The following is a 23497-nucleotide window of genomic DNA, read 5'->3' as shown; positions in this document are numbered from 1 at the left end:
GGCTCTTCCCATTCAAATCCATCTTCCACTCAACTGCCAAAGTGATTTTCCTAAAGTATCTGAATGATCTATGTCATGTTCTTCTCACCTCCATCTCCCCACCCTATATTTCAGTTTCTCTCTATTACCTTCAGGATTGAAATGAGTATTCTGTCTGACATTTAAAGCCCTTCACAACCTGGCCTCTTCCTACCTTTACAGTCTACTTACACTTTACTGTTCTCTACATAATGTATGATTGAGCAGCACTGACCTTCTTGCTGTCTCTCTGATCCTATACTCTGTCTCTCATGTCTGGAATGCTTTCCCTCTTTGCCATCTCCTAGCTTCTTTGGCTTTCTTCAGGATCCAGTTCAAATCTCACCTTATACAGGAGACCTTTTCCTCTTGTCTCCTGTGACTCCTTCCCTTCTTCCTTTCCCTCATCTTCCCATGTCTTCCCTGCCCTGTTAGTTTTTTCCTCTTTCTCCTCTGATATTTCTATTTGTACTGTATTTTCTTGTATACAGATTTTTTTTTTTGCCTTTTTGGTGAGGCAATCATCAGGGTTAAGTGACTTGCCCAGGGTCACATAGCTAGTAAGTGTCAAGTGTCTGAGGTCACATTTGAACTCAGGTCCTCCTGACTCCAAGGCTGGAACTCTATCCACTGTGCCACCTAGCTGTCCCTATGTGGTTTTTGTTCACTAAATTGTGAGCTCCTCAAGGGCAGAGGCTGCTTTTTTTTTTCCCTTTGTGTTCCCAGTCATTAGCACAATACCTGGCACATAGTAAGTGCTTCATAAATACTTACTAACTGTCACTATAATGCATTTTCAACCTGGCACTAGTTTGCACTGATTAATCCAGCTAGCAGAATAGAGGCCAAGTAAAACTCAGGCCCTTAAGTTCTTCATAGTATGACTTCATTGTTTGGTTTCAGGTGAAGTCCTAGAATATCACACCCCCATATTCAATTGTAAGTTTGAAAATACCCTATAAAACCTATATATTCTTTTTTTTAATTTCAATAAGCAACAAGTTTTATTCCTTTTTTTTCTTTTTTGGTGAGGCAGTTGGAGTTAAGTGACTTGCCCAAGGTCACACAGCTAGTACGTGTCAAGTGTTTGGTCTGAGGCTGGATTTGAACTCAGGTCCTCCTGACTTCAGGGCCGGTGCTCTATCCACTGCGCCACCTAGCTTCCCCCTAACAAGTTTTCTTTATTTCATTGGAGGAGGGAAAGTAGACACACGTGCTGCGGCCTCCTCTACTAGGACACCCTCTTTAGTGAGGTCAAACCTTGATACATATAGCAGTGGCTACTCAGTGAGCTGTAGCTGTGACAGTTAGGAATAATAGCAACAAGACAAGTTTCATTCATAGCAGGGCTTTATGACCAGAACATGGTTCCTGAAAATATTTGTCTGAGCTCAGGGACTACCTCAGGCTGACGTGGAAATGATTCTGGAATTTTGCTGTGGCAGAGTCCATCCAGAGGGTGAGCACAATGGATTGTTATGCCAAGCGCAGGGCACAGTTTGCCTCCTGGGCTTTAGCTTTGGAAAATAGGGTATCTCCTAATAGTAAAAAGAGAGAGGTGGTCTTGGTGTGGGGATCCTGACAGTTTGTATATTGTCTCCCCTGTTAGATTGTAAGCTCTTGAGGATAGGAACTGTGTTCCCCCCCCCTTTTGTTTAATCATCAGCACTTAGCACAATGCCTGGATTATAGAAGGAACTTAATAAGTGTTGATTGATTGATTATTAGTAATAGGGAAATTAGGAAGAGGAGAGGGTTTGGGGCAGGAAATATTATAATGAGTTCAGTATTGGACATACTGAATTTAAGATATCTATGGGATTTCTAATTGTTATAGGGACATCCAGAAATATTCAATAAGCAGGGATACCGTTTTTCAACACATAATCAGTGCCACTGCATAATCATTGCACCTTTTTTTTTCAGTCCAGAAACTGGTTTATAACCATTTCATCACGTAATTGTCACATGGTATAATTCTATTCATCACGTTGCTTAAAAGTAGACAGCAGCAATGTATTCACCAGTGACGTATGGATATACATTTATCTCTCGTGCATTGTGAGCCATGAGCCTAGAATTCTCAGCGTATGTGCATTGTCAGTATTCAATTTTAACACATATTCACAAGTATTCCATGCATCCTAATCTTGCACCAAAGACTTAGTAAGAAATGATTTTTAAGTAATACCAGCACAATTTAAAAAATAAAAACAAGTTTCACGTAATATGAAACTTTTCTCACCCCACTTTTTTCCAAAAAAAATTGGCATAAAATCTGCGATGATTATGTGGTGAAATACAGTAAAAGACTAGAGGTCAGAAAAAAAGATTTGGGCTGGCAAATAGATCTGAGAATCATCTGCTCAGAGATGATGATTGAATCCGTAGTTGCTGATGAAATCACCAAGTGAAATAGTATGGAAGGAGAAGAGAAAAGGGCCCACAGGAGACCCTCACAGTTATCTGGGAATGAAATTTTCTCTCCTTGAGGCTAAATCCCCTCTGTAAAATCTATAATATTCTTTTGAATTTTCCATTTTTCTTCATACCTGTTCTCCATTAGTTGTTATAGGTAATTTTAACAAAAAGTTAAACTGAAATAATTCTCTCAGCAAGGTTACATTTATTAATAGGGGCATGCTTCCTGTCAATAAAACGGTCAATGGATTGGCTCCATTGATGCCAAAGACCCCGAGCAGACAGATAGCTCTCCTTTTATAGGTTTTGGGAGAACAGAACAAAGAACAGAACAGGGTAGATGACATCATAGGATTTCAGGCAACATGATTGGTTACAGAGCTGAGGCTCAGTGAATAACATGATTGGTTAGAAGTTTGGTAATGGGGGCTAACAATGACCCTTCCTTCTCTCCTGAGACTAAGACGTGCTCTTTGTTTGAGTCCAGGTACAAGATAGTGACTCAGACTTTTTATATAGCAAATCAGACATTCTTGAAGGATGTCTTAGTGTTGTAAAGATATTAGACCCTCTTCTCGTGTGTTCACATGGATCCCTTAAGGTTAGTTAAATTCCTTGAGGCAAGAACAGATCAGTGATTAGCAGGAGAGCTAGATTTTTTAACTTAACTTATTACAGGCCAACTGAATTCTGAACCAAGTTTAGAGACAGAACTATGACCTAAGCAGTTACAAGACAAAAGCAATTAATTGCAAGTAGAATCAATAGGAGAATGATACAGAATCAATCTTAATCTTCTCATAGTAAAGATCAATAATTTACTTTTCCATTCTATTATAGAATCTGTTTATCTATCTCTCTCTTAGTATATGGTATCAAACTCTGAGCTGTATTTGGATGTGTAAGGATGGCCAGTATTGTATCAGTTCATTCAAATTGAAATTATTTTGTTAAAGTAGCTAATTTATCTGCCTTTACATATTTATTTTAGGGCCAACCAATGTGGAAAATACCAGTGGAATACTGATCAAAGATGCTGGTATGTTAAACTTGATGTTTTTTGTAACACTTGCTGCTTTTTATTCTTTCAATAAGGTAACTGAAGTGTTGATATGAGAAAAAGATGTTCTCTTTCCCTTCTTTCAAGGTATTAAAGAAACTTGGATAAAAAAAATTTTTTTTTTAAAAACGTATCTATAATGAAATTATTTAACTGATTTTTAATTTGTTTAAATAATTTTTTTTATTTTTTTGAAAGTAATTATACATTAGTAATTTTTAATTTTTATTCTTTAAAAATTAGAGACAATTTTATACAGTATTCTTTTATGTGAGAGAAACAATTAATTAGTTGACTAATATATGGGTAATGAGACATCTTCTGTTCCTTACAAGAAAGTTTTCCAGTGGGGAAATCTTATTTGATAATTGTAATCAATAAATTAAGCTTTGCTAAAGTACAGGATTGAAATTCCTAATTTTCTTCTTCACAGTCTATAATGCAGTTGGATTGGCTGCTTATGAGTTATTTGACAGTGTGGATTTTGATCAGTGGTTTAAAAACCAGTTGCTGCCAGAATTAAGAGTTACTCATGATCGGTAAGTGTCTTTTTCAGAAATATTCTCCTATATAATTATACACATGCATAAATGTCATGTCAATTAGTGTGTGTAACTTTAGAATGAGATATGAAATTGAAAGGAAATTCCTATTGAAAGGAAATCACTATTTATACCATAAGACAATAATAATAATAATTCACATTTATATATGTATATATATATATATATATATATATATATATATATATATAGCTTTGCTTTTTATCAGACATTTCCCTCTAAGTTAGGTTTTCTTGTTCTTTTTCTGTGTCTGAAGAAAAATGAAGAGCTTTTAGGTGAATTATTCATGGTCACAGAGCTAGTAAGGGACATAAACAGTACCTGGATTCAGGTCTGATGTTTCTAAGTTTGTGACTCTTTTGACTAAACATAGCATGCAGCCTTATTCTAGTGCGACAAATAATTTTTAAAAATCCACATTTTATAAATTAATTGACATCATGTAAGAATCATTAAAACATAAAATATTAGAATTGAAATGAACCTCTAAGGGATATAGCCTAATTTCTTTTTTTCACAGATAGGGAAACTAAGGCCGAGACTGGTAAAATTATTTGCCTCTGGTCACACCACTAATAAGTGATTGGAAAAAGAACAGAATCCAGGTCTCTTGACTCATCGTCTAGTTTTCATTTTACTGAAATTTGCTGTCTTACTTTAAAAACGAAAATAACAATAACTCCTTCATTAATGTGCCTGGTGGCATGTGATACCTCTGGCATGGACTCTATTTTTGTATATAGCCATTGATGGAATTTGTTTTGTTTGATTCTGCTTGTTTGTTCTAAGAAATTTTTTTTTTCCAATGAAGTTGGAAGTGAGAAGGAAAGAAAATAGATTTCTTTGTAAGTGGTTTTGGTAGTGGTGGGTGGTACCATAGATGTGAAATGTTAATGTTGCATGTCCTTTCAGATGAGGTTTATAAGTTTTACTTAACTGTTTTATTTTGTTACAAGAGGCCTCTCACAAACTGATAGTAATCTGTAAACATTTATAATAAAAAAACAAAATATATTAAGAAAATTTTAAAAAATACCATGACGATTTCGCTTAACTAAAACTGTTGGCCCCATCTTTTAGGTATAAACCATTGCGACGCAGGGTAATTTGGCTAATTGGACAGTGGGTTTCTGTGAAATTCAAGTCTGACTTGAGACCCATGTTATATGAAGCAATTTGTAGTTTGCTACAAGACCAAGATTTAGTGGTAAGTATGCATAAACATCTTTGTTTTTATTAATATTTCTTTATTGCTTTATTCACTTTATGTATGAGAAAAAATCTTTTAAACTATTTTAATATATTTATTTTATACAATTCTCCTTTAACATAGGCGTAACCCCATTGTAAATTCATTCTTATCTAATTGATGAGTTGTGACATGGGGTATCTAGTGAAAATTTCATTAATTTTAAAATATCCTTTTCTACACTAACCTAATATTTAAAAAGTAGTTGAATATTGTTAGAATTTAATTTTAAAAGTTGTTAAAGGTTTCACCATAGTTTCCCTTTAAATGACAAAATTTTCTATGGCTTTTAATATGTAATTATACTTGTACACAGGTTTAAGAACATATTCATGGGGTAAAGTGAGTTATTCCCTTATTTTACTTAATGATTAAGAATCTCTTGTGAACTAGTGCTATGTGTGTATATTCAATAAAGCAGTATTTATTATTTAACAAGCATTTATTAAGCATCTAACATGTGTTAGGTGCTGTGCTAAGTGCTAGGGATGCAAATACCAATATTACATAGCCCTCATTTCTCAGAGAACTTGCTTCATATTAAGGAGACAGCTTTATGTAGAGAATTAAATAAAAGTATATAGAAATTCATTTCTCAGTAGAGGCCATTGATACCTGTGGGAAATAAATCAGTCAGTCAACAAGCATTTATTAAGGGTCTGCTAGGTGCCGAGGATACAAAGGCAAAAAATGAAATAATTCCTATTCTCAGGGAGCTGACATTCTTTCTGAATCAGGGCAGTTTTCTAATGGGAAGTGACACAAGCTGAACTTTGAAAGAAACTGAGGTTCCTGTGAGTGTGGTGAGGAGGCAATGGTTTTCTGACAAAAGCAACAGATTTTACAAGGGAACTAGAGATGGAATGTTGTGAATTGAGAACAAGTAACAGGGAAACCAATTTGGCTTGAACAGAGTTCAATGAAGGAAGTCAGTATTCAGTAACCCTTCGATATTTCGAAGGTCTAGAAAAGGCAAACAGAGAAATTTGGGTTTTGTCCTATAGGCCAGTGGGAGCCACTGGATGGAGCTTCTTGAGCCTTGGTATGACATGGTCAAGTCTTTGCTTTAGGAATGTCAGTTTGGTATCTGTATAGAGGATGGATTTAGGGCAATAGACTAGAAGCACAGAGGCCAAAGTAGCAGGCTTCTGTAATAATTCAGGTGAGAGGTCATGAGAGCCTGAAGTAGGTCTATGTACCTGTAGAGAATGAGCTGGCCGTGAGGAATTGTGTTGTAGAGGCAGAATCTTCAAGACTTGGCAATTGATTGGATGACTCTGAGGTTGCAATCTTGGGTGACTGACGGGATGGTAGTGTAGAATTAGGAGCCCTACGAAGATTATCACTTCTGTTTTTATTTTTTCTGAAAAAGAATATGGTTAAAGGGAATGGACCATCATTTACAAGGAAACAAAAAAGAACTTAGTTATTTAAAAAAAAACAACCCTTTTAGTTGATACATATTTGATGACAAATATGCAAAAGGAGTTCTATATTTGTCTCTTTAACATTTTTATTTCTCTTAAGTGTAAGCCTCACCCTTATTTTTGAATGTTGCTAATTTTACATATTTTTTTCTTCCTTGATGCTTATAGCTTGGCTTTAATTCTTGTTTCCTTCCCTTTCTAGTTCACTTTTTAAAACCTTTTCATGTTAGTGTAATTCATACCTGTCCCAGTTGCTATTTTTTTGTTCCTCAGATTACGTCCTGTTAGAGGACTTTTAACCTGCTAAATGTATATTATGAATATTTATGATGTATTTGTAAGAATTTAATATTCCCCATTCTATTGCTTGATTTTTTATATTCCTTGAATTTTTTTCAGTGGTTGTCAGAGGTCTCCTTCTGTGTTAAATGTAGGATAATTACGTGATTATTGCTATTTAATTAATGCTTTCTATGAAACAAAATTCTTTTGTCTCTTTCATTTTATTTCATTCAGTATCACGTTATAAAATTATTACAGTTTTTAGCAAAGATTCATAATTCTTTTCTAGCTCTTATAATAAATATGCTATGATTTTGGTACCTTGAATATTTTACATAGTCACTTAGCCATATTTTTATGGAACCAATTAAAGACATTGTGTTGGTGGTCTTGAGATGTACTTCAGAGACAAACAAAACACATTTTCTCTTTGTTTCAGATAATTTGTAGCACTATTAACTTTTCATTTTAGACAATTGAGTTGACTATGCATGTCTTGTTTTTCATTTACATTACATATCCAATTTTGTTTTTCAAGTATTCCTTTCAGCCATGCTGATTGCAATTCCTTTTTGTTTTAGGCACCCTTCATGAATTGTTGTAGCTGAAAAATTACCTCATTTCCTCTTGGCCAGTTGCCTAATGAGGTAGTATAGTTTATTGCTAGGTCTATACTCAAGGCTTTTGTAATTTAGTTGATTGATTCATGTTAGAACTTGGGCTTTCTGCCCATGGGTCACCACTCTGCCTTGAGGAAGCACCAGAGTTATATCTTTCTTGATTTTTAAGCATAGAAACTTTGAAAGCCCAATAAGAATCTACCTTTGTTTCATCCTCCTTCCCCCCCTTAATTCTTCCAAGATGATTTGTTAAAAATAATTTAGCATTTTGTAAAATGATAACTAGCTGGCAATGGATAGAGCTCTGGACCTGGAATCAAAAAGACATGAGTTCACACCCCAGTTTACTTAGCTGTGTAGGTCTGGGCAGGTTACTCTTAGCCTTAGTTTCCTCCTCTATAAAATTGAAATAAGTTGTGAGAATAAAATGAGATTGATTTATTATCTGAGTCAAGTTGGTACTATGGTAACTTCCAGGGAGAAACATCAAAAATTCTTTAAAAAAAAATGACACTTTCACTGTCATTTTCATTTGTATCTTAAAATAATAATAAGTTTACTGTATGTCATGTTGACATTTAAATTATATTTTTGGGGGGAATTTTCCTTTTCTGTATCTAAGGGGTAAAACTATAGTTGCTAATTACAGTAATCCTTTACATGTCAAAACTTCATAATAAATTTGCAACTGATTGAAGTGCCTTTTGGGTGTTACAGTGTTTTAGGATTCAATTAAATGATAGAATTTTAGTTTTTCAAATTCTAGATAAAATCATTAAAAATAGATTTTTTTTTTCAGATTCAGTAAATTATATGGGAGAAGTTCACTAAATAGAAAGTGTGAGATTTCCCTCCCTTCCTCTCTCAAGGAGCTCATGAATGAGAATGCATTGCTCTGTGCCCAGCTGCAGCAACATGGCCTGGAGATTGTGGATTGTTGGGAGACGTCCTGGCAGTGATGCCTCTCCCTGTCTCCTTCCCTTTGTGCGGGAGCTGGCCCCCAACCCTGAGCACAGAGAGGGAGATAAACTCAAAGATCCAAGCTTTGGGGACAAGAACTCACTATTTGACAAACTGCTGGGAAGACTAGAAAGCAAGTTGGCAGAAACTTTGGTATAGACTAACATCTCACACTGTATACCAATGCTCCCTCCCCCAGCTGCATTTTTAATAGTATATTTTTAACAAAAATGAGGAGAAAAAAGGATTTCCATGAATACAGCACCCCTCCCTCTCCAAACAAAAAACACCCCCACCAACATGACCACCTTCTCCCATCTCTCTTTTTTCCTGACTCCCATTTCTTCTCCTGTACCCCGATTCCTCCACTTTGAATCAGTCATGACACCTAATAACTCCCTGTTGGGCTTCACTTTCTTCTCTTGACCTTGGTGGAAGGGGGCAGAACACAAAGAAAGAGATCCCTTATTCATCCCCTGGACCCTGTTCTACTCCTCCCCCTTTCCTTGGAGGTATAGAAGCAGAGCTAGTAAGAAGGGGGGAAGCCTTTGGTGGGGCTACCCTATGCTATGGGCTCTTTGGACTTGTGACTCTGGCCTTTCCACCTTCCTGGCTCACTTCCTGACACCCTTACCCCTTCTTTGGGGGGTGTGTATGTGTGCGTGTGTGTGTGCGTGTGTGTGTGTGTGTGTGCGCGTGCGTGCGTGTGTGTTTTAATTTATGAAAAAAAAAAAAAGAGGGGGGCAGTTAGGTGGCCCAGTGGATAGAGCACCAGCCCTGAAATCAGAAGGACCTGAGTTCAAATAGACCAAAAACTTGACATTTCCTAGCTGTGTGACCCTGGGCAAGTCACTTAACTCCAATTGCTTAAAAAGAAGAAAAAAAGAAAAAGAAAGAAGAGAAAGGTATTTAAACTATGATAAAGTGGCCTGTGTGTGGCTGCCACCTCAAAAAATAAATCCTTAGTACAAATTGTTAACTTCTCCTAGGTGAATTAAATGGGAGAATGAAATTTAATGTTTTCAAGCCAATTTGTATTTAATGCAGATCTAGTGTTATTATCAGCTCTCTCTGAAAAGTACATTTAATCTAAGAATTTAATGTATCGTTTTGATTTTGTTGAAATATAATCTTATGATTATTTCTGAACTGTGTAAATTATTTGGGTATGTCACGGTTCTCTATTTGCTTTGTGGGGCAGTAGTTTCATATTTTGTTTTTGTTGTTCAGTTGTGTCTGACTCTTCATAACCTCATTTGGAATTTTCTTGGCAAAGATACTGGAGTGGTTTACCATTTCCTTCTCCTGCTCATTTTACAGATGAGGAAAGTGAGGCAAACAGGGATAAGTGATTTGCCCAGGATCACACAGCAAGTGCCAGATTTGAACTCAGGTCTTTCGGATTGCAGATTCAGTACTCTATCTGTTGAGCCACCTAGCTGCCCTTAGTTGATTTGCTGCCTAGTTTCATGATTATCTCTGATAATTCCTGTTCAATTTCAAGAAAAACTTGTTGAATTCTAGTAGGTTTTCTACTTTCTTTCCCTATACTCATTACTTGGTATGAATAAGTAAGGTATCACTGAACAGATTTATCTTTGTTGCATTTTTTTCTTTTTTTTTTTTGGCGAGGCAGTTGGGGTTAAGTGACTTGCCCAGGGTTACACAGCTAGTGAGTATCATGTGTCTGAGGCTGGATTTAAACTCAGGTCCTCCTGACTCCAGGGCTGGTGCTCTATCCACTGCCCCATCTAGCTGCCCCATCTTTGTTGCATTTTTCAAGGAGTCTTTTATTATTATTGATGGAGAACTCTGTGGAGAAAATCTGCTGAGCTTGCTTTTCTCTACTGAATCAAATGTTTTTGTATTCTCAGTACATTTCACTTGATTGTTCTACTGTAAAGATGTGGTCTTCCATCTTCCCTTTTCAAAGTTAAATCAAGGATGCTCTCTGTAAGTATGTAGATTGTTGTTAAAAAAACGATTTTGTAAAGAAGGGAAAGTAGTTCAGAATTGTTCTGCAGACTGGTGGACTAGTTCACAACTCACAACAGTGCATTCCTGTCCCAGTTTTTCCATATTTCCTCTAGCATTTGTTCTTTTTCTTTTATGTCCTGTTAGCCAATCTGATAGTTGTGAGTTGGTATCTCAGAGTTGTTTCAGTTTGCATTTCCGTGGTCTAATCAGTAGTTAATTAGAACATTTTTTCATATGGCTATTGAAAACTTAATATCCTTTAACCATATATCAACTGGGGAATGCCTTGCATTTTTATAAATTTGACTCAGTTCCCTATATATTTAAAAAATGAGAGGGAGGCCTTTATAAGAAAAACTTGTAAAAAATTTCCCCCATTTTCCTGTTTTCCTCCAAATATTGCCAGTTTTAATTTTGTTTGTACAAAAATTTTTAAAATTCATGTAATCAAAATTATCCCTTTTACTTCCTGTGATCCTCTCTGTCTCTTGTTTGATCTAACAGGTAACATTTTCTATGCTCCCTTAATTTGCTAATGATATCACTCTTTATGTCTAAATCATGTATCTAGTTTGACCTTATTTTGGTATATGGTGTGAGATGTTGGTCTATGCCTGTTTTTTTCTGAACTGCCTTCTAGTTTTCCCAGCAATTTTTTTTAAATGGTAAATTCTTACACCTATAAAACTGTGCTTGCTTTTTGACCCGGCAATACTATTTTTAGGTCTGTATGCCAGAGAGATCAAAAAAAAAGGAAAAAGACCTATTTGTACAAAAATACTTATAGCAGCTCTTTTTGTGCTGGCAGAGTTGGAAATTGAGGATTTCAATCAGTTGTTCATAGCTGAACAAGTTGTGTATAATTGTGATGGAATACTATTGTGCTATAAGAAATGACAAGCAGGATGCTCTCAGAAAAACCTGGAAACATATGAATAGATGCAAAGTAAAGTGAACAGAACCAAGAGAACACTGGACACATTAACAACAATCTTGTAATGATGATCAATTGTGAAAGACTTAGCTAGTCTCTGATCAAGACAGTGATCCGAGACAATTCCAAAGGACACATGATAAAAAATACTATCCATCTCCAGAGAGTGAACTCATGAACAGGCATCTTACTTAGCTTCTCTTCCTACTTTTTTTTTTTTAAGTGCCATTTTCCCCCCTGTGTCATATAGGCCTCTTCACCTGTAAAATGAGAGGGTTGTACTAGCTAATTTTTGAGGTCCTTTTTAACTCTAGATCTATGACCCTATGATATTAAGGATTATGAGTCCTTTCTACTGTTGTTATTAATGGAGAAAGAGATTTGTTTTAAAATACTTTACACATCTTTTCTATCTTCTGGTTGTTTGTTGTTCAGCTTATAGTTTCATCTATAAATACTTTCAGGATAATCTGTCTTGGACCTCTTTGCAAACTTTGGATTCTGTCCTTGAGAAGTTGGGCCCTAATAAGTGAGCTTTCATTTTGTCTTGCTCAGAATTAGGTCACTAATTAGGTCACTGCCTTTTCTCCCACCATATGCATGTAATCATTCCCACTCTGCCCTTTCTAGCTCTAGCTCCTCTTTATGTGTTATCTCCAGCTGTTAGAATATAAGCTCCTTGGGGGCAGCTCGGTGGCACAGTGGATAGAGCACCGGCCCTGGAGTCAGGAGGACCTGAGTTCAAATCCGGCCTCAGACACATAATACTTAGTAGCTGTGTGACTCTGGGCAAGTCACTTAACCCCAATTGCCTCGTGTAAAAAAAAAAAAAAAAGGATGTAAGTTCCTTGTTTGTAGGCAAGGACTCTTTTATATGCTTGTTTTTATATCTCAGCACAGAGCTCAATGCCAGACACACATAAGCATTTATAAAAAAAAAAAATTAACGTTTTTTCCCCTTTCCACTGCTTCTTGTTGTTTCATCAGGTGTTACGTATAACTCATAATCCTCCATTAGGTACTTCCTTCTAAACCTGTTGTTGTTGCCTTTGTGTACCGTATCTATCTGTTTGGGGAAGAGATTTCAGTGTTTGCTTGTTAAGATGGTATTTGGCCTTTCTCACTTTCTTCTGTGGTGATTTGTTTACATTGATTAAACTTTCTAAGGAGATGGTGATAACTTTGTTTCATTTTCCATTTTTCAGTGTTAGCAGACACTTTTCATAGGTCAAGTTTGAGTTTTCATTGCCTATCATGTTCATTTTTATTCTTTCTAATTTACTATTGATTTTGAATAAAAATCAAAATCAGTTTCAAATTAAAAGAAAGACTTGCCTGACTGTATACAGACAGCTGTTTTGGAAATAATTCATGCATAGGTAACCAGTCATTTCCCAGATTCTTAAAACAAAATTGTTTTTCTTTTTTGGGAGTGGTATTTTGGGCTTTTCATGTCTGTTGCCTCCTAATTCTCTCTTGATGGAAGTATTCATGCTATCTTGGCTTGAAATATACACACACATATATGTATGTACACACACATAATACATGTGTGTATATGTATAAGAATGTATGTATATGTATATGTGTGTTATTTTTTTTTTCTGCAAGCCTTTGGCATTTTTTTCTTCTTATTCCTGAGTCATATTTATAACTTTTTTTTTTTGCTGTCTGCCAAATGCCCACTTTTTCATTGAAATAGTTGAGTGTTAAAAGCATAGGTTGACATAACTCAGAGAATCTTGGCAAACACTAAGATTTTCTTTCCTCCTCATCTGCAATAGCTGGTGTTATATAAATTGCATTTATGTTCAGATGGTTTCTTATAAAGGATAATAACAGTATGCTGCATTAGGAGATGACCAAATGGCCACAAAATGCTGCTTCCTGCTGCTTTTGGATGCATGCTAAAACCAGCTCCTCTAGCTAACATCTTTGACTGTCTAAGGGAGAACTTGTGAATAATTCATCCATTTAGGGGCACTTAATAAATGTTTGTTGGTCAATTTTTAAATAATAAAAGAATTAGAGGATGGTCTGTAGCTTCAGGATAGATCTTTTATGATTTATTTGTGAGTTAATATAGACAAGAATTATGCAAGTTGAGAAGACATTCAAGATTTGCTATCTGGGTAAATAAGGGTAGTGTCTGTAATAGAGAAGTTCTCCCTCTGTTATAATGTGTTGATGCCAGTGATTTTTTTTTTCTAGTCTCATGCAGCAGTTCATACATTTTTACATTTTACTCTTTACAGATCATACATGTTTTTTGTTTACATTTTACTATTGCTTTGTACAATTTAATATATGTATTGCTCTGCATGGTTCTAGTGGTAGTTTCCCTGATTTCCTTCAAGACTCAACTCAAATCTCACCTTTAGGAGGCCTTTCCAGATATCTCTAATTACTGCAGCTTTTCCCTTTAAGGTTACTACCTATCTTAGGTGTTACTACCTATCTCAGGTGTTATTGAAATGTTGTCTCCCGTTAGAATATGAGTACCTTTTGTCAGATACTATTTTTGCCTTTGTGTTTCCAAGTGCTTAGCACAGCATCTGGTGCATTAAGTGCTTAATAAATACTTTCTGGCCGACTGAACAATGGGTAGAAGTTATAGAGAGGCAGATTTTGGTTTCTTAAGGAAAAACTTACTAACAATTAAGTGTGCCTGAAAAGTAGAGTAGATTCCATTGATTTTCCCCTCAGTAGTAGTGTTCTAACAGTCTTGTTGGGGATGTATTAGAAGAAATTATATTGGTCAGGTATGGGTGGCACCAGCTGGCCTCTGGGGCTCTTTCTGGCTCTTAGTTGAATCTTTTAGTTGAATATGTCTTAAAACATCTTTTTTTTGTGTGTGTGTATGTGGCAAATTCTTAATGTTACCAATAATATTACTGTTTTATACTGATGCATCTATAGGATGGTAATGTTTTAAAATGAATTTTCTTCTAAAATAAAAAAAGCTGGTCTGATATGAAATGTGAGACAAACCAGTCTGGGTTAAATAATTTTAAAAAATTTAACAAATTGTACAAGTTATTTAATCAATGAAATATTTGATATGGATAGGGATTGACCTTAGAGTCAGGAAGACCTGGTTTCAAATCCGACTTCTGATATATTTTACCTGTGACTCACTTAATCTCTCAGTGTCTCATACAGCACTCTATGACTTTAAGTCATGCCAATATGAATTGGCATAGAGATTTCCCTCCTCTGGAATTTGCCATACTAATGAACCCAGAGGGCCAGAAAAAGAAAAAATAGAAGATGTTACATTGATATTTTAATTGAAGGTCATTGTATGTAACTTGTCTTTCACAGTGAATCTGATTTTCTAAGATAACTTATTTTGAGAAGGATAGAAAGTGTGATCAATTCTTTTTTTGTAAGATTTATTTACTAAGAAGTGCAGTGCCTGGCACAATATAAGGTGCTTAATAAATGTTTATTGATTTATTGATTGAAGAAAGAAAAAAGATATATAAAGTTGTGTTTTGTAATTTGAAATTTTATAATACTTCATTCCATTTTTGTTAATCCATCCATACTCATCCTCATTAGTAATAATGATAATACATTACCTGTCTCACAAAGTTGGTGTGAGGAAAGCATTTTGTAAACCTTGAAGCACAGTGAAACAGTCTGATAAAATGTTTAGAGAGCTAGCCTCAGCACTAGGAATGCCAAGGTCAAGTCCCATCTCTGACAAAGTTTGTGTGACCCTGGGCAGGTACTTAAACTGTCAGTGTTCAGTTCTCAGAGAACCCAGTGGTTCTCACAGCGTAGTCTGCGGACACTTGGGAGTTCCTGAGATTGAAACTATTTTCAAAATAATGATAAGATGTTATTTGTCTTCCTCTTTTCAACTACATATTTGTGTGAGGGCATATTTTCTTCACATACTTCTTCCAGAACAACTTGATACAACAGATTGAGTGCAAACTCAGATATGAGAATCCAGTTGTGTTCAGTTAAACCAAATATTAAAGAGATTTGTGAAAAAAACGCCATGCTACTAGTTTTTTTGTTTTGGAAAATAATTATTTTTCACTAAAAAATAGGCATTGTTAGCCTGCAGCAGATTTATTATCTTAAAATCAATTAATATTTTAAAAAATGATCCATTTAAAGTTCTGATATGGTAAATATGATAGGGATACACTACTAAATATTTAACAACTGGCTTGGGGGGGCAACAGTTTTATTCAGGGACATCCTTTTAAGGTTTAATCTACATTAACATTTTCTCCATCACTTTCTTAAGATTGGATAATAAACAGAGAATAAATTGAACCTTGATTTGTACCATTTGCCAGTTTCTGAGGTGTGAATGCTCACACCTCAAATTTTACAATCAGCTCAAAGAATACCTACAGAACACTACTAAATATAAACCATATAAAACAAAAGCTGTCTGAGATCCTCAATAATTTTTAAGAATGTAAAGGGTTCCTAAGACTAAAAAGTTTGAGAAATGCTGCTCTAGACTCATTTACAGAGAAGGTACTGCCCTGCATTTGTGGAAGGAGTTTTCTCCATCTGTCCATTCAGTGTGATCTCAGGTCTTGTCTCTGTCCCCAAAGCACTTTGTAAATGTGAGTTCTTATAACTTTTATATTTGTTATTATTGCTTTAGTCTTAGAAATGTACATCCAGTAAGCACATTTTCTTTAATTCTTGTTGTTGCTTATTTAAAGCAAATCTAGTAAAACTTTGATTTTAAAAATTTTATTTTCAGTAGTGAATGCTTATGCCATGCTACTTTAATATTAACATTCGTTAGTAACTAGGATTTCATCTGCAGATTTCTAAATGATTTTTCCTTTGCCTTAACATTCATATATATATGTGTTTTTTATATATACATATATATATATAATACATATATACATAGGATACATACATATTCTTTATCTGTCTGAATTTCACAATGTACTTTGTTTTAGGTCCGTATTGAAACAGCTACAACTCTCAAGTTAAATATCCTTTCTTGTGATAATATACGAGAATTTAATACGTGTTTGTACTAAGTGTACTAAGTTTGTAATAAGTGTTCCAGGAACTGTGGTAAATGTAAGCCATACAAACACAGTGTCCCTGAAACCTAAGTGCGGTATTAAGCTCAGTAGTTCTAGACTTTTGGGATTCTCTCCCTCCCCTGTGCATAGGCTTACAGAAGAGACATGTAGTGTGTTATACAAGGAATGGTAAGTAAGCTCATTTGGCTATAATGTAGATTGTGTGAAAAGGAGTAAAATGTAATTAGTCTAGAAAGATAGGCTTACCACTACCTTGTGAAGAGTTTTAAACTCCCTTAAAATGTTAATTTTCTTTATCATGTTTCTATATTTTACAATAAATTATTGTTCAAATACTTTTTACCACAGAACTTTATATAGACAGTTTTTGTAATATTATTGCATGCTTATTGTGTTAACTCTACTTTGTAGATGTTTTTGGTAATCCTAGAATGTTGACTTCATTCTTCCTTAACTCCTATTCACCTGTTGATGATTTTGAATTTAGAACAGATCAGTTTCTGCCGGTAAGATTATTCATTTTTCTACTGTGGCACATCCAACCCACAGCTGTTTTTGGGCAGAGCCAGAAACATTAAAAAGCATAATCTACATGTAAATGTCGTGTGTTTTCTCAGTGGTTAGAGTATTCCTCTGAACGCTTTTTTTAGTTATTGATTTAATCAATTCATTTTCTGGCTACTTTTTTTATCTTGCAGTTTATTTAGAGCTGTCTAATCAGCTACTAGTAATGATTAGTACAAATAATTGTAAATCTCTTCTTTTTCACTCCTACCAGAACATTTTTGTTTTTTATATTTCTACTTAAGGTAATAGAACATGTTTGCTGTTTCACCTTAAGATGGCTAGATGAAAAAAAAAGTGTTTATACAATTAAAAAAATATACAACAAAACATGTGAATGTGGTCATGCCTAGAGGTAGAACTTACAGAACAGTATTAGCTATTTTAGCATTTTTGAGGTTTGTAGTTCTCTTCAAGTTAGCGTTTGTAGTCCTAGGTTTTTGTTCCTGGTTATACCACTTATATCCCATGTGATCTTGGGCAACAAATTTTTTTCCTTCTGGGTCTTGCTTTACTCATCTACAAAGTAAGGAGTTTGGGCTGGTTGATCTCCTCAAGGTAACTAGATATCTTTCCAGTGTGATTTGGACCAGGTAATCACTGAATTCTCTTCTCTTTTGTATTTGTTGTTATATAGTGCTAAAGTGCAGTTGTTTTGATGATAGAAGTGGTACATAATAGAGCCCTGCTGGCATTTTTAGGAACTTGGCTCTTTGTGCATAGAATTTACTTTACATATGTACTTAGACTAATTTTGTTTTGTCAGTGTAAGTATGTTGTTCTTCAAAGCACCAAGTTGAGTACCTGTTGTGGGCAGTGTTAATACAGAGGCAGTGATTAAAGACATAAATGAATGTACAAAATTTGTCATAAACACATTCATATATGAACATGTTTCACATTGGTAAAGTTAAAAATATTGAGATATTGAACCTTCTCTTTCTTTAAAAATGTAACACTTAAGTCCCGCTTCCTTTTTACAATTAATGTGTGGAATCACTTTTTAGCTCATAGGTACAAAAATGGTAATTTAGGGATGGGGATAAAATGCTAAACATAGAATAATATTTGTAAATATTTGTTCAGACCCATCATCATTTATTAACCAGGAACAATTATACTTTTTTTCTTAACAATTGTGTTTACTTCTTAATGAGAGACTTCTTAGTCACTTTAGACCCTTTGTAAAAAAGATAGTTTATAAAATTCCTGCAAAATATTAAACTGCTCTGAAAAATGTGCCATTTCTTATACATACTTTAAAATTTCAGTGCCTGATTTATAAACTAGACATTAGATGTATAATTTAAATTCGAATAAATTTTTTTCAACATTCGGTATGCATTTACCATTTCTTCATCTAGCAAATCAGAAGAATAATAGCCCCTACTTCACAGTTTTTTTTTTGAGGACTAAATTGACATATCTAAAGCATAAATCAAAAATAAAGGCTAGTTGTTAGCTATTATCATTCATTTTGGACCGTACCAGATACCTGATGCTCATCTGTAGTTGGTAGGCTATTCCTTAATGAACCTGAGAAATAAAGATTTTGTGGTTGGCAGTGCGTACTTGCATGCACACACACTTGTGTGAGAACATATTAGTATGAGATCTCATTAACTTATTTATCCATCTTAAATTAGGAATGCTTGCCCCTTTTCTCCCATGGAAATTATTTTCTTTTAGGAGCAACAGAACCTTCCTTAAAGGCCATTTTAATTGGTAATAATGATGAGTTAGTATGTTAAACATTGTCAGTTTAAAATTGCACTATGTAATATTTGCAAAATTCATTTTCATGCTAGAATTTGTTCTGGATCAATAGCACATGAATGTGTGTGTGTGTGTGTGTGTGTATACACCTCTACATATATGTACCTATATGTATGAATATGCCCATATGTGCACACACACGTGTTTCCCGTTTATATCTAAGTCTTAAAACTTTTTTTCCTTTTCTTTTTCTACCTATAGTATTTGGAAACCATGTTCACGCTACTTTTTCAGCTACTTCAGCAAGTTACAGAATGTGACACAAAGATGCATGTTTTACATGTCCTATCTTGTGTGATTGAAAGAGTTAACATGCAGGTAAATGTTATAGTACACAATTTAACAGTATTATGGAATAGAGAGGAGACAGATTTAGATGCTCCGAATAACATTGTCATTCCAAGATATTTTAAAGTAAAACCTCATTTATATAGACCCTCTTAATTTGGAAATTAGATAGTTGCATGGGGGCTTTTGAATTTCGTATATTTATTAGTAGTTATGGAAAGCACATTAATTCAGAAAATAATAACCCAGTACTTCTGTTGAATGTTAGTATTTTATGGCTACTAAATAAGTAGAATGCCCTTAGTATTTTAAACTTTGTATTATACATGTTTGATAAATACTGTATCTTTCCCCTAGGATCCTAGGCTCTTAGGCACAATAGGGATTGTGCCAATTTTTAACGTCGTATTTCTGGTACCAAGTACAATGCCTTTTATGTAGTAGGCACATAATAAATGCTTGTTTAATTGATGTGAAATACATTACACCGGGCCTTTCGGTGTGGCAATATGTTAGAATCCCTGAGATTGGGGAAAACAGTCCATAGTCAATGGAGAGCAAATATACCCAACACATTTGTGGATTTTCCTGTTAGATATGAACCATAGGAGTCTTAAATAATCCTCTCTCTGGAGACAGTAAGTTGCCCAGACCCAGTGTCACCAGCCAGTTTTGTCAACAAATCAGAATACATTTTAAGATGTGTGTGTGTGTGTGTGTGTGTGTGTGTGTGTGTGTGTTTTAAATGGCTCTTTTAGTATATAACATGACTAAAATTTTCCCATTAAAATTACTTAACAAGAAAAAATGCTTTTTCTTTGTCGAGTATATTTCACTTACGAAGATCAATTTATGAGGGCAAGAAAAAATAAATATAAATAGTTTGTCAATTTAGCTTTAATAACTCCTATTCACTTCATCAGACAAAGTTGAAGATTCTTTTCGGCTGTTTCAGATATGTGCAACAATGTCTTTTAGTCTGTTATAATATGTGAGTAACTTTGTTCTTAATTGTAAGCTCTTTTAGAAGCAGATATCTGTAGTATGATAGGAATTTATAATAACTAAAATGACAGCAATGTATATTTTACTCTTTATTTAAGAAGTTGGCCTCTTTTATTATCCATTTGCCTTTTTTTTAAATGTAGATACGTCCCTATGTAGGATGTTTGGTTCAATATTTACCGCTACTTTGGAAGCAGAGTGAAGAACATAATATGCTCAGATGTGCCATTTTGACTACTCTTATTCATCTTGTTCAGGTAAATGATTCATACATCTATTTTCTTTTCTTTTTTTTCTTTCTTTTTTTTTTTTATAAAATTTGATGTTATTTCTGATGACTGAAAAATAATTTGACATCTTAGTTTTATTAGTTGATGCTTTTGTAATGTGAAACACATGACTTTTCCAAGATAACTTCAATTCACATATTCATTTTACACAATTTTCATGAGACTGATGGGAAGGTTTTCCTCCTTTCACTTATCATATTGCCATTGCAGTTTCACAGGGCATATGTAGTCACTTTATTAGATGTTTCTGACTTTAGGCATGAAGTCACCAAGTAATAGGAAACCATGGCCACAGGAATTGAATTTCATTGGTTTGGACTTTTATTCAGATTCATAATAGTAGCTTTCTCTTCAAAGTCGTTCTTTCCCTTCTCCAATCCAATATATAACTATGACTTTTTTACTTAAATATAAAAATATTAGCTAATCTCACTAACTGATTGTTTTTGGGGGAAGGAAGAGACAAAGATGACTGATCTATCACACCTGTTTGACTAGGAGAATCATTGTAGAAATTGCCAGTTCAGAATAGTGATTTTGGAAAATGTGGAAGGGAAGATGATGAATTTATATTTAGACATGTTGTATTTGAGGTGATGCCTAATTGTGGAATTGTGGACTTGAGGCTTTGGAGAAATATCAGAGTTGGAAAAGTGTTTTTGTAACAGTAAAAGCTGAAACTGTGGAATAGATAATATTTATAATGAGAATCACTGAATGAATGGAAAGAGAATAAATAGAAACAATATTAGTATGTATATATGTGTGTATATACACACATTCACACCTACATACGTGTGTGTGTGTGTAGAGAGAGCAAGAGAGGATAAGTGTGAGTGTGAGTGCGAGCTCACTGTATTTAGTATTTAGCAGAAGAAAGTACTAAAAGGAGGCAGAAGTAATGTTCATAGAGGTAGGAGAACCAGAATCATATAAAGTGGCATTATCAGGTTTCATTTCATTCTAGATATCCCTAGGTTGCTTTTTATAGGGTAGGACAAATATCTTTCTCTTTGAGCATATCTCAGTACTTTCCATCTGGTCTGAAGACCAGACAGGAAAGTAGTCTTTTAGAAAGGCTCTAGCCTAGGTCTTGCTCTCTGGGAGGAGAGGAAGTTTATAACAGTTGCCAGGGTTTATATAAAGATGGACTCGTTAGGTAAGTATTTGGTGTGTTCCCAGAGGTGAAAGGATGAGAATGACAAGGAAGAAGACTGGTATTAAGTTGGGGAAAATACTTATCCTACCTTTAATCGTTTTGATGTTTTATACTTTTTATGCTTGTTAAATGAACAAATCAGTGATAACACATACATATAAACCTTTTGAGGTAGATGGTACAAATATTATCCCCATGAAATTGTGAAGGTCATAAAAACTTATGTTGCTTGCTCATGGTTACACTGCTAGAATATATCAGAACAGTGGGGTGTGAGCCTAAGTGCATGAGAATTTTGAACTAGATAACCTCTGTGTTCCCTTCTCCCTCACATATCCACATCCCATCTTGGTGTGAACTGCTTTTTCAAAAAAAGTAAAGCAGACATTTTTATGACATTTCAATATCTTCAAAGTATGTCTTTTGATTTTATTATTGTAAGAATCAAAAGGTAAATTGTACTCTCTTTTTTACAGATAAGGAAATTGAGATTGAGAGAAATGATGTTATTTACCTTGAGTCACATGCCTAAGAAATAGTGGAGTTGAGAGTGAAACTGAAGTATTCTTACTACAAGTCCATTGCTCTTTTCATTTATCATATTGCCAAGAGCCCTGTTTCTTTTACTTGTACACCATGAGCAAAAAGTGGAAATTGTTATAGCCATTCTTGATCTCCATTTATGAAATCCTTCTCCACCATTATCTTTTGAATAATTAAAAAAGGTTTTTCAGCAGACTATAATCATTTCTCACTATAGACATTTGCTTTTTTTTCTGTTGAGCTGTCATCATTCATAATTTATATTAAGTTGACTCATTGCTGCCTTACTTACTGAGCTATAGATGAAAAATTGTTTCTGATATGACACTTCCTTTTATAAAGGAATTATATTTTTATTCTAGTTGATAATCTAAATTTATCATTATATAACTTTAATTTTAATATTTTAGTTTTATTGTTTTCAAGTCTATATTCTCTCTTGACTAAATTCTTCCTCTACAATGTCTCCAGAAAGCAAGAAAAGCAGTACCTGTTACACACATGTATAGATATTCAAGTAAAAAACTCTATTGACCACATCTAAAAAAAAGTCTTAATCTACACTTTGAGTCTATCACCTCTCTGTCAGGAGCTGTGTAGCTTGTTTCCTTATGCATCCTCTAGAATTGTGATTTTTCATTATTTTGATCACAGTTCTTAAAGTTGTTTGTCTTTTATTCATTATTCTCCTGGTTCTGCTTTATTTTGCATAAATTTGCATAAGTCTTCCAAGGTTCCTCTGACACTATTCCCTCAAGCATTTCTTACAGCCGAGAAATATTCCATCACATTCATGTACCATAGTTTGTTCAGCCATTCCTCAATTGATAGGCAACCCCTCAATTTCTGATTCTTTGCGGTAATAAAAACAGTTGCTTTAAATAATTTTTGTACATGTGAGTCCTTTTTGTCTATCTTTGATATCTTTGAAGAATAGACCAAGCAGAGGTTTTGCTGTATCAAAAGGTATTCACATTTTTAATCGCTTTTTGGGCATGGTTTCAAATTGCTTTCTTGAATGGCTGAACCAATTCACAGCTCCAGCAACATTTCATTAATGTATCTGTTTTCCCATATCACCTCCAACGTTTTCCATTTTCCTTTTTTTTTTTTTTTTTAAAAGGCAGTTGGGATTAAGTGACTTTCCTAGGGTCACACAGCTAGTAAGTGTCAAGTATTTGGTCTGAGGCCAGATTTGACTTCAGGGCCCCTTGACTTCAGGGCTGGTGCTCTATCCACTGCACCTTCTACCTGCCCCTCCATTTTCCGTTTTTGGCAGTGTTACCAATCTAATGGGAGTAAGGTGCTTCAGAATTGTT

The 23497-nt window shown here is 34.6% G+C and overlaps 1 protein-coding gene across 1 annotated transcript in view; it reads left to right on the top strand.

Annotated features, from left to right (window-relative positions):
- Window positions 1-23497, top strand: part of IPO11 (importin 11) — a 216045-nt gene that overhangs the window by 69942 nt on the left and 122606 nt on the right. Inside the window, exons 14-20 of the mRNA XM_027863585.1 lie at window positions 3431-3478; window positions 3933-4038; window positions 5143-5269; window positions 16461-16494; window positions 17019-17059; window positions 19095-19211; window positions 20330-20443. Of these exons, the coding sequence (XP_027719386.1) occupies window positions 3431-3478; window positions 3933-4038; window positions 5143-5269; window positions 16461-16494; window positions 17019-17059; window positions 19095-19211; window positions 20330-20443 (587 nt within the window). The remainder of the gene's footprint in view (window positions 1-3430; window positions 3479-3932; window positions 4039-5142; window positions 5270-16460; window positions 16495-17018; window positions 17060-19094; window positions 19212-20329; window positions 20444-23497) is intronic.

Source organism: Vombatus ursinus, unplaced genomic scaffold, assembly GCF_900497805.2.
Source record: "Vombatus ursinus unplaced genomic scaffold, bare-nosed wombat genome assembly UNPS02014772.1, whole genome shotgun sequence".
Classification (NCBI taxonomy): Eukaryota; Metazoa; Chordata; class Mammalia; order Diprotodontia; family Vombatidae; genus Vombatus; species Vombatus ursinus.
Note: the sequence above shows the minus strand (reverse complement) of the source record. Positions and strands in the feature narration are given on the sequence as shown.